This window comes from Anneissia japonica, unplaced genomic scaffold, assembly GCF_011630105.1.
Source record: "Anneissia japonica isolate Jap-2015-1 unplaced genomic scaffold, ASM1163010v1 scaffold690_len516080_cov150, whole genome shotgun sequence".
Classification (NCBI taxonomy): Eukaryota; Metazoa; Echinodermata; class Crinoidea; order Comatulida; family Comatulidae; genus Anneissia; species Anneissia japonica.
This window is the reverse complement of record NW_022758421.1, coordinates 222,537-237,588: the sequence shown is the minus strand read 5'-3', so window position 1 is coordinate 237,588 and position 15,052 is coordinate 222,537. Positions and strand designations below refer to the sequence as shown.

Here is a 15,052-nt window from a genome sequence, read left to right as displayed (position 1 = left end):
GACTTGCAATGTAAACAGTTTCTGGAATTGTGAAATCTTGTTAATTTAAATCCTGTTCGAAGTGTAATATTCAGGATGTTTGGTTTGCCATGTCTTTTGATTAAATTAAAGTTGAATGATGTACTGTAGATAAAGCTTGATCTTCAGATACAGTGGAACCCCTATTAAGGGGACACCTACAGCAATAATAAAGTGTCCCCTTAAATAGGGGTGTCCACCAAATAGGGATTGGCTGCAATAAAAGATATGTGGCAAAGACAAGCCAAACCAGTCACTACTCAAAAAAAAAAATGATTTTTAGAATATTAATACAGCGTTTAAAAGCATGTTTTGGCCATTATCTTCGAAACATGATTTGAGACAAGAGACTAGTTTGGCTTTTCTTTGCCACAGTTTGCCTCGTTTTGAGGCCAAGAAAGTGTTCCCTTAATAATAAAAGGGTGTCCCAAAGGATGGGTTTTCCAGATAGTTTAAACAATTACGATTTCTCTGCACTTGAGGACTTGTTTGTAACATGCTTGTCTCCGGCCTACCAATTCTGGGTGTGATTTAAACATCCGAAAAGTTTACAAAATTTTGTGTTTATGGGCAGAAAAAAAAGAGGCCAATGCTTCCTACCGTATATGTCAGGGAGCAGTAGAGTACAGTTGTAGTACTGTAGCAGATAATAGTGATTGGTATGATGAAGATCAGACCCACAAAAAGAGGAATCTATGCTTTGGTCGAAACTCCCTTTGTCAAGCAAACACCACCAAAATGATAAAATTCACTACATGGGTGTATGCAAGGGGGAGAGGGGGGTCGGGAAGGTCGAATTACCTCCTCCCCCCACCACCAAACCAAAAAAAAATTTTCAAAAGTGCACATTTTCTTCCAAAAACATTTTTTTCTAGGGCCTTTTCACAATGACATAAATGAAAAAGCATTGATGAGGTACCAGCAAGATCTTGCCAATTGCATGACGTACAGTAATCTACTGTATCTCTATTCCAGCAATTCTGAAACTCAGCCTGCCATACGCTTTAAGCTGGTGGCGCTGTAATCGATTTTCCTGTCTCCCACTGAAAAGGTCCAAAAATTTATGATCACGACCCACCCAGAAAAAATCCTGGATGATACACCCCTGCGCTATTATGGTAGAATACTTCAGTTCCTATAGATTCTGACCCCAACCTGACCTCTTCTATCAGCACAGCTAGGAACTGCTTAAATATAGGACTCTTATAGGGAATTCCTGTTGTTGAAATGATGATGATAATGATCATACGGATCTTTTAAAACATGTTTTTTTAATACAGTAAAAGAATAAACTCTACATAAAAATAAAAATATGGAAAAAATACTTCAAATAATGCTTTACTTATTGACATTAGAAAAAATGTTTGAAAATTTAACGCAACATAATTAATTATAAAGATATTTCTACTGTACCAGTAATACCACTTCTGTATCATAAATTTCCTTCCAAAAATAATTTTACTTTCTTAAAATCAGAAACAAGCATGTCAATTCAGTTACATTTATTTAAGTTTTTGTATATTTCTTTTGTAAGTGATGGAGGCCTATTTAAGATCAATAAATGTCGTAGACCCAGTGTCTAGGAACAAACGAATGAAGGAAGGATATTGCATTTGCTGGAAATTTAAGAATGTTGTACTATAGAATAATAATAATTACGTCTGTCAATTATTGAAAACAAATTGATTTGACCTCTCTCAGTGTCATAATAAGACTATAATTTTATCCTTTTATACGACAAATTGAATGAAATAATTGACTATCATATTTTTAGAGGAAAAAACAATTAATGTATTAACCACAAATTAATTCAACAAATAATCAAACAGTTTAAGAATGTTTTTACTGTAGTGTACCGTATGTCTGTGAATTATTGAAAACATATTGGTTCAATCTCTCATTGTCATAAGACTATAATATTATCCCTTCAAATGACAAAATTGAATGTCATATAATTGACCATCCTATTTTTAGAGAAAAAAAATCAAATCCACCGGTTACATGTAGGTATATTGGGGGTCATGCTGTTAACCTGCACGTGGTGACCCTGCTATGACTGTTCCAGTCAACTGATAACAACAAATAATCCATTATTCGCAATCATTCACTAAAAGCGCTGCATACCACCTGTGTACCTACTGTAATTATGGACTCACATGAACGAACAAACTATTGTACTTCCAATAAAAATTAACATTTTTAAATGATGTTTGAATTTTCTAAATTTAAGAATGTTTGTACAGCAGTATAATGTCTGTCAATTGATTTGACCTCGTATTAGTGTCATAAAACTTAAATTTAAATTTTATCCTTTCAAATGACAAATTAAATGTTATATTGACCGCCCTAGGACTTCCCATAACATTCGGTAATATACATGTCCACCTTTCCCCACACATTCAACAACGTGCGGAGCACGGGTATATGCTAGTGCTTAAAGGATTGTCAAACTACAAGTACAACAGTGATATTCAAAATTGACAATTCTTGGTGCATAAATAAATAACAAATAAATATTAAATAAACAAATGACAAAATTTTATTTTATATTATTATTTATTATTTCCAACCTCATCCAACAGCAAAAAGCCAATTACAGGATGTCTTAAATATGATACTGTACATATAGTATAACAAATTTTACAAAAAATATGGCGAAGAGGAACATTCAAAATTGAGTTTTAATTGAGATTACCATATTTTTAGAGAGAAAAAAAAATAACGTACTGTATTAACCACCGATTAGATACTTCCAATAAACATTCCAATATTTTTAAATTTAAATAGAATTTTCTGGAATTTCCTCTTTAATACTGTATTCTCAGAAATTTCAGCACCTTCAGTACTATTGGCATCACATGACCATGGGTTGCACATTGATTAGATTAGGTTACATTGTAGCTTGGCTGGATGCTTCCTACTCAATACAATATAAACAAAAAATATTACTTTAAAGGCAACTAGGGTAGTGTCACACACATCTATCCTCCTATGTACACAATAGCCAAATATTGTAGTTTTTACACAAGAAAAAAAAACACAAAGTGTCTATCATCACACATTCCATGACTAATGGGTTCCATTAGCGACGTCATAAATTGAATGAGGAATAAGACAAACACATTAGATCTTATTGTATGTCAACATTAGTTAATGTAACTTCAGAGTGTAAAATACAACATACAGTATAATAAATCCTGTTTGTACTGTAGGGTCAGTCACTTTTTTTCATTTACTGAGTACAAATTACAAAACATTATGCTAGAGGGAGAAGAAAGCAAAGGCTAGACCTCCCCCACCGCACCCCCCATCAGAGTTACAATCCAATATAGGATTATATAAATTATACATAATTTACTGTATTTTAGTACCTAATCTAAGCCTTTCAAATCCCTAAATTGTCAGTTTCAGGGGTATTTTCCATTGGACCCCCTAAGGAATTCTGTTCGTCAGAGAAATTATTGCTCTCCACTTTTGGGGACATGGACGCCCTGCATTTAGGCAAATCCTGGTGCTATCACTTAAGGAATTTGGATCAATCTCAAAAAGACAACAACCATCTTTGTAGTAATATTATTTTGGGAAATAAAAAAGAGTATGTAAGTTTTGTAAGTCTCTTGATAATGATGGAAAAATGAATGAATATATTACAATACATTTAACTGCTGTGTCGTATTTTTATATACTTTGTAATCAAAAAATTACTTTGAAAGGGATTGATATGGTAAAACCTAAAAATCCCTAAAAAATTACTTCCATCAACAAGGGATTGATTGAAACAATGGGCTTATTTATGATTTATCTATTTATTTATTTATTTATTTAAATAATCTTCAATCGTGGCATACAATAAAAAAAGACATGTACAATGCAATCTAAAAACACATGATGAAAGTTTGGCCAAATTTTTGTGAGCCATTACTATAAGGTGTAGGCCTTGGCATATCATTATTTACTGTGACAAACACTATTCTAAATCTAATTAAATGACTTCTATGGGTTATAATTTGATGTTGGTATCATAAACAATACAATACTGCAAACTATAGTGAAACAGGCCACATCTTAACCTACTGCATGCTCTATCAGATAGCACCTCCCTGGTTCTACGTTCCACTGTACATCCTACCACTAAAACGTCATTGTTACGCGTAGTGAACACGTATCTAACATTATGCGCGTAGTGAACATGTATCTAACATTACTGTATGCGTAGTAGAAAGGCAGTACTTCATGGCTGCATAGTGTATGCTGGCTAATTACCTCGTTTTTAATTATGTTGATAATAATTTACAATATGCAATCAAAATGTTGAATACAGAGATTAAAGCTTTAAATCACAACAAACATCTCAAGAAAAAAAACCCAACCATTTGCTTACAAAATATATTCAGACCCATTTTTGAATTAGTAAAATTTGACCACAATAAATATCTGTACTCTATTTCTGACCCTACTGTACATGTTGAAAGGTGTGTGGTCATGCATTCACAATTTTTATTTGTTCAGGTGCCTCAGACAGAGAGGTGTATTATGTACATAAATAATATGAATTTTACCTTAAAATAAACCTTCAATAAATAGTGGGCGTATTATAACCAAACATTTAAAATGAAAAACTCTTCAAAAATCAGCTTCAAACATTGTAATTAATGTGTAAAGGAAAAACCTGAAATAATGTGGGAGGGTCCTTTATGTTTTTTTTTTCAAAAATTAAGGCCCTGTGTGGGATTTTTATAAGATAATAAATTTGCATAAAATTCTATGTGGGAAATGTTTGCTTACTGTTTAAATAAGATATGAATTTTGCTATGTATTTTTGGGCCTACAGCATGGACTTTCTTGTACTAAAGGCCATAGCACTGGTACTGCTTAATCATGAGATCATTAATATTTGATTCTGTTCAATTCTGAGGGTACTGTATGTATTGATCAGGCCAAGCATCCTATAAATACTTAGATAGTCTACTTTAATACTGTATAGCCTTTTACTGTATGAAACTTGTGCCAAAAATGAGGCCCTTTGTGGGTACAGTTCTGATAGTTCTACAGTAACAAGCTTTAAAGAGAGTCATGCAAGTCAGGGTTAATAATATTCTACCATTGTTAACACTCCCACTGTATGAGGCCAATTTAAGTACAATATTAGTACAGAAATAGACCCAGAGATCCCAATAAATATTCTGCTTATTGTAATATTATTAGAGGCCAGTTGAGGCAGATCAACAATGAGGCCATGGTTGGAAACCACAGGCCTACAATACCACACCCCAATGATTAATCTTTGGATTTACATTCTATGTACTGTAGATATAACATGCCAAGCGATGCCATATTGTACTGTATCTATTTGCTTTTAAGTATCGACTGTGAATACAGCCTTTATTAGTCCTTATGCATACTAATAACTCTAAATTGTACCAAAGATACTAATTTGACAATGACAGGCGACAGTTTAATATAATGATATAGATTTTAATTAAATATCAAGCAGTAATACACGTCCTCAACTTTAACACAATCAGCTTTATCATCATTATTAAGTCTATCATCATCATCTTCACCACCACTACCATCACTATAATCATCTTCATCACTACCATCATTATTATCATGCGAGTTATTATCAGATAACATTATTAACTACTACTGTATGTACATCATCTTCATCACCATCATCATCACTATACCATCAGTTTAATACTATAATAGTATAATATTAGTAACTAAAAATAATCAACATTTGGTAATGAATGTTAAACAGATAGATACAGCACAATAAACCATCCACTCCATGTACTGTACACCTTTCCTATCAGAATAAAAACAGATTCAAAATGTAAACTAACAATAACATACACATTTAAACAACGTTAACAGAATGAAAGAAAATGTAGTCAAACTTAATGGTGTCCGCAGTTATCTTGTGAAGCAAGATGGTGGCTCAAAATGTGATATGAATTTTGTACATGTTAGCTGCAGGAAGTGACTGGACTCCACATTGTTGAACACTTCCAAAACCATACCACTCACTGTCAACTTATAGAAATAATACATACCAGAAACAATGCTATTCATAGACCCAAAGTAGAAGTTAAAATCCGATAAATCTACAGACACTAATGGATGAAGAACAGAACAGCTTTACTTACACGGCTAAAGTGGAATATGACGTTCAACAGAATCAAAACCACTGTACAATAGGTAGAGTTTCCTAAAAATAGCAATGGTGTTTATCTATGCAGTTGAAATGGCAATGATGCAGTGAAGCGTAACCAGGTTCAAAGGTCAATATGGTAATAACATCTCATGCCAAGTGCATTTTATTAACAACTTGCACATCATCTCCCAATATGCTTCATAAAATAGGAATACAATCTACGATACAATGCTAAGTTGCGTCACAGTACTGGTACTTTTTAAAATATTGATTTTTTTTTTTAAACAAAAGGTGTTTCTATACCAACCTAAACTTCATTAGATAAGCTCCTTTGAAAAGGTGATTCATCAATAGTTAGTGTTGGGGAAATTTCCCTACTCTACTCAGTCCAAATATGAACAAACAATCTATTCATTTCAATATTGTGTATGTGTACACCATTGTATGTCGAAACACAAATGCTTAGCGTAATTTATCACAACCTACTTCTAGATCTTAATAAACTGTAGTGCATGTTACAACATAAACACATGTCACCCTTAAATTATACAGTATATTAATTAAGGTATCATTAAAATTTATCAGTTTTGTTTTCACTATTAAAGGTACCATGTTACTAGACTATACCTTATAGGTGCCCTTTGACTGAAATATTGAATTTTAAAAAAATATATGAACACCAATATAATACAGTATATCCAATATGTACGAGCCCTCTTGGTGATGTCATATGGAGCCATGGGATAGAGTACTGTTCATCGTATGCTGATGACACCCAACTCTATGAGTCTCAGAAGTGACTCAAATTGCAACATAAAGATCCATCGCCTCAAACTCAAACTGTCTTGCGGATATACGAAGGTGGATGCTCGCCAACAAGTTGAAGTTAAATGACAGCAAAACGGAAGTGATCCATCTGTCGTCACGTTATAGAAAATCCACTGCCCCAAATAGTAGGAATAGCAGTCGACCAAACCTATATATTGGTACCAAGTGACACATTAACACGTTGACTGACAGACCTTTTTTAAAGTTCCTTCCTGTGTGCCAAAACAAGTTACATCTACAAGCATACTTTTTGAAATTTTATCTAGTCATACAATACTGTACATCATCAAAATGATGTGGCTAATAAGTTGTCGGGAAAATATTAGGGGGCAAGTAAACTCGTCGACGGCACTGTGATAGCATTTTTTGCCCAAGTGCGAGTTATATCGTCCGCTTTATGCATGGGTTGGTACAGTATACCATACGTTCAAAGGGCGCCCCCAATTGTGCCGCTTGAGTGTACTACCGGCAACATAAACACAACAATGTCATTTGTACATTGTCATCCAGGTGTATCTTCCCCGAACTACCAGCCGTTGAGTCTGTGGTTCCACAATGTATAACCAAGAAGTTCTAGAATGTTTCCCCTATTTTGACGAGTATACCTCGTCCCTGGCGGCCTCAGCAACACCCTGTGGGGAAGTATATTCGTTGCTGGCTGTTAACGTGTTAAAAACCTTGGAGTGGATTATCAACTCTCACATGAGTATGGACAAACTGTACATGTTCTGAATAGCAGCGAGGTGCACCGCGGTCTCTACGATCCGAGCAGGACTTGAAGTTGGTTGTTCCTTATAGCTGAACCAAATCGTATGGAGAAAGGGCTTTCTCTGTTCACGACCCCATCCTATGGAACAAACTTCCCAGCAATATTACCGAGTGTACATCACCACAGTGAACTGTTTTAAATCCCGTCTACAAACATTTTTATTCAAACAAGCATTCTAATAAACATTAAATAATTTTTAAAATATACATATAAAAATAATAAAAATGAAATAATTTACTTAGTTATATACAAATTGCTAACTGTATCCCATCTTTGTGAGAATAATTTATTGTTTATTGGTGCCATAGAAAAATATTCATTAAACCTATGAAAATATACTGTAGGCTCCAAGCAGGCATCTTTATTATTATAAATATTATTATCATTATTATTATTCTATTCTATTCTATTATTATTATTATTATTATTATTATTATTATTATTATTATTATTATTATCATCAAAGAATAGTTTGAATTCCTCAGGGAGTTGAATGGCTTGGTGGTTCAGATCCTTGCCTTCCAATCCCTGGGTCCTGGATTCAATTCCTGTCAGGATTTTTTCTCATCACTAAAAACAACTCCAATTCCTAAGCCGCATAATTAGACTTAAGCTGAGCACTCACTGCATTCACTGCATCGTCCGACCATTGGACAACGAATCCAATGCCACTCCCTCTTAAAGCGCTAGACGACGCGACACTCTCTGCTGATTGCAAGTAAGTCTGAACGGATCGTCATTAAAAAAGATCTGTTGTGTACGCGTCGTAGCATTTAGCACCTGGCTTTAGCTTATGTAGAGTATCTTGTTCGTATGTTTGTCTTGAAAGGAATTTGTCACTTTATAGGTTTGCTGTTTTGAATACCTTTGGCTTTGGGCCTAAAACAAATAATAAAATGCTATAACTAATTTTCAATTCCTATGTTATGATACAATTCTGCTTGGACCTCTATTTTGAATTTCTGGATACACCACTGGCGTCCACTAGTGGTTAATCTACATTAAGAAAAGTGTCTGCTCACCGGTAAGCGCGTTTATCCACGCTTAAATACGGTACGGGCGCAAGTTATTACTGTATATTGGGATTTTTTGGAAGAGCTAATAGATAGAAATTTTTAAATAATTAGTTTAAGTTTATTTGTATGAAAGAAATTATTATTAAGAATGTTCATTGGTACAAAATTAAAATATTTTGAAATTGAAAAAAAAAAAAATTCTTAAAATTGGGGGAAAAAAATTGAATACCAAGACGTGACTCAAAGTCACAACGTAAGTTCTTTAGAACACATCGTTAACCGACTGCACCATCCATGGGGCGTGCCCTATAGTGGTAATTGCAGTCTATGTACAGTCTATGCTGAAACTCCTGTTTTGTTTTGTAGTGTGTTTTTTGGAAATCACCTCTAGTTCAAAAATGCCAACGCTGGACACTTTTAAAGTTTTGTTAACAATAACAAGAACATGAACAGGAACAGCAGTAAGGCTATGGGGTCAGCGTCTTGTGCAAGCCCAACAATAAAAGAAATCCACAACATGTAAAGCACTATCGTGATACGAGAGACAAACAAATTAAATAACCAGTTTACAGGTTTGTATAGTTGACTCCAGGTTTTCACGCCCTGGTATCACGCCTCCTGACCACAACGTACGACCTTCATATGAACGGAAATTGCTAATTTCTCAAACTGGCAAGAACAAAAATACTTACAGTACAATCTATACAGTAATGGGTACTAAATCAATTTCAATTTTTTTCACATGTATGATGTTATAATACTTTGTGTGATAACATGTCAGATTTGGAAATACAGTAACAATAAACTACAGTATTACAATATATCTTTGAGAAAAAGAATATGTTCACCTAAATGTGCTGCCAAGTATTCAATGTCAAGCTTCATAAAACAAAGACCATATAAATCAATCAGTCAATCAGTCAATCAACTTCTATATTCATCAATCAATTCCATATAAAAAAAAAAACCTAGCAATAACAGATGCAATGACTAGATACACAGTAATATGAATATGTAAATTAATGTAAATACAGTAAAACAGTAGTTTAAAAAAATCATTTTTAACTACAAAAACACTTAAAATTGTACTTAAAAGTCTTCAAAAATAATATGAAATGTTAATCTGCTAAGAAAGAAAACATTTAAACTTATAAAGTGACATAAAACTGCGTTTTAAGTAAGAAATATCAATTGTTTTCAGCTGATATAAATTACACTTGCAAGAAGTGTAAGAAAGACAAGAGAAGGTGGTAGGCTGAAGACCAGGTGGTGGAACAACAAATGCAGGAGATTGGGAGAGTGGACCGTTTTTGTTATCTTAGTGATACACTTAATAGTGGAGGCGGTTGTGAAATTGCGGTGGCATGGAGAAGTAGGGTTGGATGGTCTACAGTAAGTTCAATGAGCTGGCCATGGTACTGTGTGGCAGAAGGTTCTCATTGGGAATAAAGGGTAGGATTTATAAAGCCTGTGTAAGATCAGCAATGGTGTATGGTGCCGAAACATGGAACATAAAGACAACTGAAGAGGGAATTTTGAGAAGAACAGAAAGAGCAATGATAAGAAAAATGTGTGGTGTTGAGCTGGCAGAAAGAAGGAACACGAAGGAGCTTATGGAACGTCTAGGTCTAAGTGAAACAATTGTGGAGGTTGTTATGAGGAGTTGCTTGAGATGGATGGGTTATGTGCTAAGAAAAGACAAAGGTGATCCAGTAAAGAGAGCCTGGCATCTAGAAGTTGAAGGTAGAAGAGTAAGGGGACGGCCAAAGGTGACGTGGAAAGATATGGTGAAGAAAGAAAGTGCAAAAATTGGTTTGGAGGAGTATGATGCACAAGACAGGAAGAAGTGGAGAGATGGTGTAACTGCATGGAACGAGTGACAGTCAGTAACCCCTTGGAAGAGGGAAGAAAACCGACTTAAATAAATGATGATGATGATGATGATGATGATGTGCATGCTTGTTGAGGCATACTGATACAGCTGGGTAAATCTCACTATTTTTTCACTGGTGGTGGTGCTATTCGCATGGATTCACGATCTACAGTATATGAAGAGAATAATAACACTCGTTTTGGGCATTATATAGTCATGCTTTCATTCGGAAATCGCTTTAAATGAATACTTTACAATGAGCACAGGCAATTTTGGCTTCTGTACAGTATTATTTTGTTGCAGAAAATAGTTAATATCCAAATGATGGAATGTTGCTCCCATGGCAAGGCTTATAGGCCTAATACCTAGCCCTACTTTGTAGCATAGGCCTAGGCCTACCCTCACCACACTGAGATGGATGTGAAATGAAATTATCATGCCCATATATGTGCATTTCACATAAACCTGAGGTAACAAACTTTTATAAGGCCTAAATTGTTTGTTTGCCTTTTAATGCTGAAAATTGTATAAGGGGTGCAGGTACAAAAAAAGTTATAATAATCGATATTTTGCAATGGTATAGAATGGCAATACCTTAAATCAGACACCAAATTTAGACAACTTTCATGTGCAAAATGGAGAAAGATAAAGATCAGTTTTTAAAATTTGTGAACAAAGAAAATTAAAAAAAAAAAATTTTTTTTTTTAAACGCCACCTATTTTTCGGTGAAATAGGGGCAGGCGCCAGAGGGCAAACAAACAATTTTGTTATTTTCAGGCCCAGTGTGGATAGAATTCTGAAAGAACTTAGAATAGAATTAAATGTAACAATTTTATGACACAAGGAAAAAATACAGAATATAAAAGATATGAGCAGGAACTAATCCAGTGTGGAGAGAGTAAAGGAAGCAATAAACCTACCCTTGATCACGTTTAATTTTCAAATCGTCTAGAATTCCAAGAGCAGCCCCAAGACCCTCTGCAGCTAGACTTGACGCCTCACCACCGCCACCAACAAATCTGTGATAATGGAAAAAATACTTTAAAAATCAACTGGAATATTTAATGGCTCACTTAAAATTAATCCAATAAATAAGTATGTGCAGTTGAAACAACTACAGTATAGGTCTCCCTCCAATTAAAGACCATTTTTGGAACCAGGGTTTTCATGGTCTTTAGCAGCTTTGGTCTCTAATTAGAATAATAAAAATAAAATGTAAATTTGTTGGGACCACAGAAAAGTGGTCATTAATTAGAGGTGGTCTCTAATTGAATGGGATTTTCATTGGAGGAAGACCTGTAGTTTTCTCTGATTTGCATAAATATAACTACAAAATTTGTCTTTGTGTATTTTGTGATTAAGTCCTATCCACATACTGGCAATAGTACCTTCTTAGACCAGGGGTGAATATAAAATTCGGTCGGAGGGCCAAAATGTATTTTTGGCTTATACCGAGGGCCACACCCAAACTTTGATGTTCCGGTGTGCTTCCAAATACCTTCAGGCAATGCTTTTACACCATTTTATTCTCAGTTTAAATACTACTTTTTAGAGATGGTCGGTGCCGGGCAGTAAAAAACAAGGTGTTTTTTTAGCAAAAGATGTTTGGCAGGGCTGCACTGTGCTCACCTGTGTCTTAGACTAATGTGTAAATTAAGGTTGGGCAATGAAATGATAGGCTATTTGCAGGAGCTCAACAAGAGACATTCATTTTAACTGTCATGACAATAACATTACCAACAATATCAATTACCTATGAAAAGCAATAAAGAATGAAAATTGAGTTCCTGACTCAACAACTACCATTGTGTGAATTGTCACTTTAGATTTTTAAAAAGTAATCATGTTTCATCACAATACAATAACAATTATCTATGAAAATTATATTGACTGCTGCAACAATGGCTTTCTGCCCGACGAGGAGTACTGTCCCCAATGAGAGGTACTGTACAAAATCCCTGACAGAGTTTACACCCACGCAGTGGTGTCGAGAGCCAGTAAGGGCCCCGGGGCAACACCTCACATGGGCTCCCCTCCCCCTCACTGGGAACCCCCACTCGGCCGCTCCCCAAATTAAGTCTCCTCCTAAGAGTTTGTTCTGACAACAAAAGTTTTCATCCTGGCTTGGGCTCGGGCCCTATGGAGATTTTGTTCTTCCCCCTGAAAATTTTTCATTACACCCAGGCCCCGGGGCAGCCACCCCCCTGACCATTTTTTCGACGCCACTGCACCCACGTCAGAACCACCAGGATTGGAATTAATTTTAAGAATAGGCTCTTGTAGATGCCCAAAAAAATTGTACTCTTTTTCAAAGTGCCAGTGCTCCACGCAAAATGATTTGTTAGTGTTATTGTCTGCTTTCTCAATGGGGAGTCCTAGTTTCACCAACTGAGGTTTGGGGTGGGGTTACTAACCTTACACAACATCTACCATTGTATGAATTTTACATTTTTTTTAAATTGTATCCATAAATTTTTTCATTAAGAGTAAATTCAATTAGGCTTAAATTACAATCACAATAACACTATGTTTATGTACTGTACTTTTTATGTTAACTTAATGAATTGCATCTGGTATTTTAACACCTTTTAACTATTTTTTTAAATGTATATAAGTTTATTATATTTACGTTGAAACTTGGAAAAAAAGTTTCATGTAAATATTTACTTGACAATAAAGAGAAGCTTGAACTTGACCTATTACATGTGCATGGAAATTAATCATAATTATTAAGGAGGTACAAAGTTAATAGGTAGGATTGCATACTAGAAACTACAGTACTATATCTCTTCATTAAACATTGAATTGTACTTACGATATATCGTCAATCCATTTAAGAAATTGCCACGCGTTGCTTGTTGGTGAGTAGAATGTGACTGTTGGTTCAGGTAGATGGTCAATGCTATGATAAATCACCAAGCAATAGATAGTCCCTCCATACTGTAACAAACCAGCGACAGTAAGATTGTAACAAGAATAAACAAAATCAAAATCAAAACCCTCAAAGAGCTATGCTCTATGACAATGCGAATTTGACACTTAATTGTTAGGTAGTTTTCGCCACACAAAGTTAACCTTAACTTTAACGTTGGTACCCAACATGCAACGCGATAGCTCCGCCCCTTTTTTTAAGCAAATCGAAATAAGCATGCGCAAACAAGTAATTAACGTACGTCGAGCACCTAAAATTAACGTACTCCGCAACTATGACATCATCCGTTAACGTTACGGTTAACATTGTGCGGCGAAAACTGCCTAGTATGTCAATCAAACATCAAGTGAAAAATCAGAACAGGGCTGGTTTGTCCTAAAAACACACGTTCACAAATGCATGTTTTTACATACGTTTACACTATTTTGTGGGAACTTACAGTAAGAACAATATCTAAGAGGTGGGCAATTAGCAGTAAAAGTCTCTTTAATCGGTTTTAAAATCACAAATTCTTATAATAATATAATAATAAAACATATATCAACATACTAAAAACCATTAAAGTAGAAAAATGAACTGTCATATTTACAATAAAACGTTGACGAAAAAGGAAAACCAACATAAATCAATAATATTATAAGCACAACAAATTTAGCTATTATTCTCCTGACAACTGAAGCAATGTTATCAAAACACTGAGACACTCTCAATAAAAACAACAGTTCTTTTCTGAAGTACACATGGTTGTACTGTAACCATTTACTGTGTTATTTAATTAATGCACATTAGTATTACATTTTTGAATTTTTAATTTCTAACATACAATACTAACATGTTTAACGAAATGGGTAAAAGAATTAGCACCTCATTTGATAATAAAATTTATGTGACCCACATTATTGCAGCATAAACAAGCTCTTGTCTCAAAAAAATAAAAATGAGATTAAAATAGATCTATAATCTAGGTCAAAATTCTAATAGGCCTAATTTGATACAAAAAAATTATTAAAATTGGAAAATATATGCCAAAGATATAATTTACATTTTCGGCCCAACATGTATTAAAGATAGTCAATGAATTTTAGCTGATTTGAAAATGAAATTTGAAACCACCTTTTTTAAACAAAAAGTGCTGGTTTTGCCAGATTCGGTCACAAATGTTTGAGATTAATTGCACTGTAGAATGATAGGCCATATAAGCTCTCACCACTGGAGAGGAGCAGGTTTTTGTACCTTAGTATAAATGAAAGCCAATTAAGTAGTGAATGTATTCATTTCCTAAAGTAATATACAACAGTGATCCACCATAGTGATCTCAGCACTATTTAAGACGACAGCGGAAATGATAGTGCACCCCTGATCGCTACAAACACACTTCACATACAGTACTACCCTTTCGCAGTACTGTTCAACATTATGTAATCATTATACAATCTTTGTCTGTCAGACTTTGTT

The 15,052-nt window shown here is 34.5% G+C and overlaps 1 protein-coding gene across 5 annotated transcripts in view; it reads right to left on the bottom strand.

Moving 5' to 3' along the window:
* Positions 1–15,052, bottom strand: part of LOC117125264 (mediator of RNA polymerase II transcription subunit 25-like) — a 49,918-nt gene that overhangs the window by 24,718 nt on the left and 10,148 nt on the right. For 3 of the 5 annotated variants that reach the window (XM_033271729.1, XM_033271730.1, XM_033271731.1), the window contains exons 4-5: positions 13,481–13,605; positions 11,586–11,684 (exon numbers count right to left, since the gene is read on the bottom strand). In XM_033271729.1, coding sequence (XP_033127620.1) covers positions 11,586–11,684; positions 13,481–13,605 — 224 coding nt within the window. Of the gene's footprint in view, positions 1–6,077; positions 6,365–11,585; positions 11,685–13,480; positions 13,606–15,052 lie in introns of those variants that run through there. The other 2 variants (XM_033271732.1, XM_033271733.1) reach the window with 2 other exon arrangements.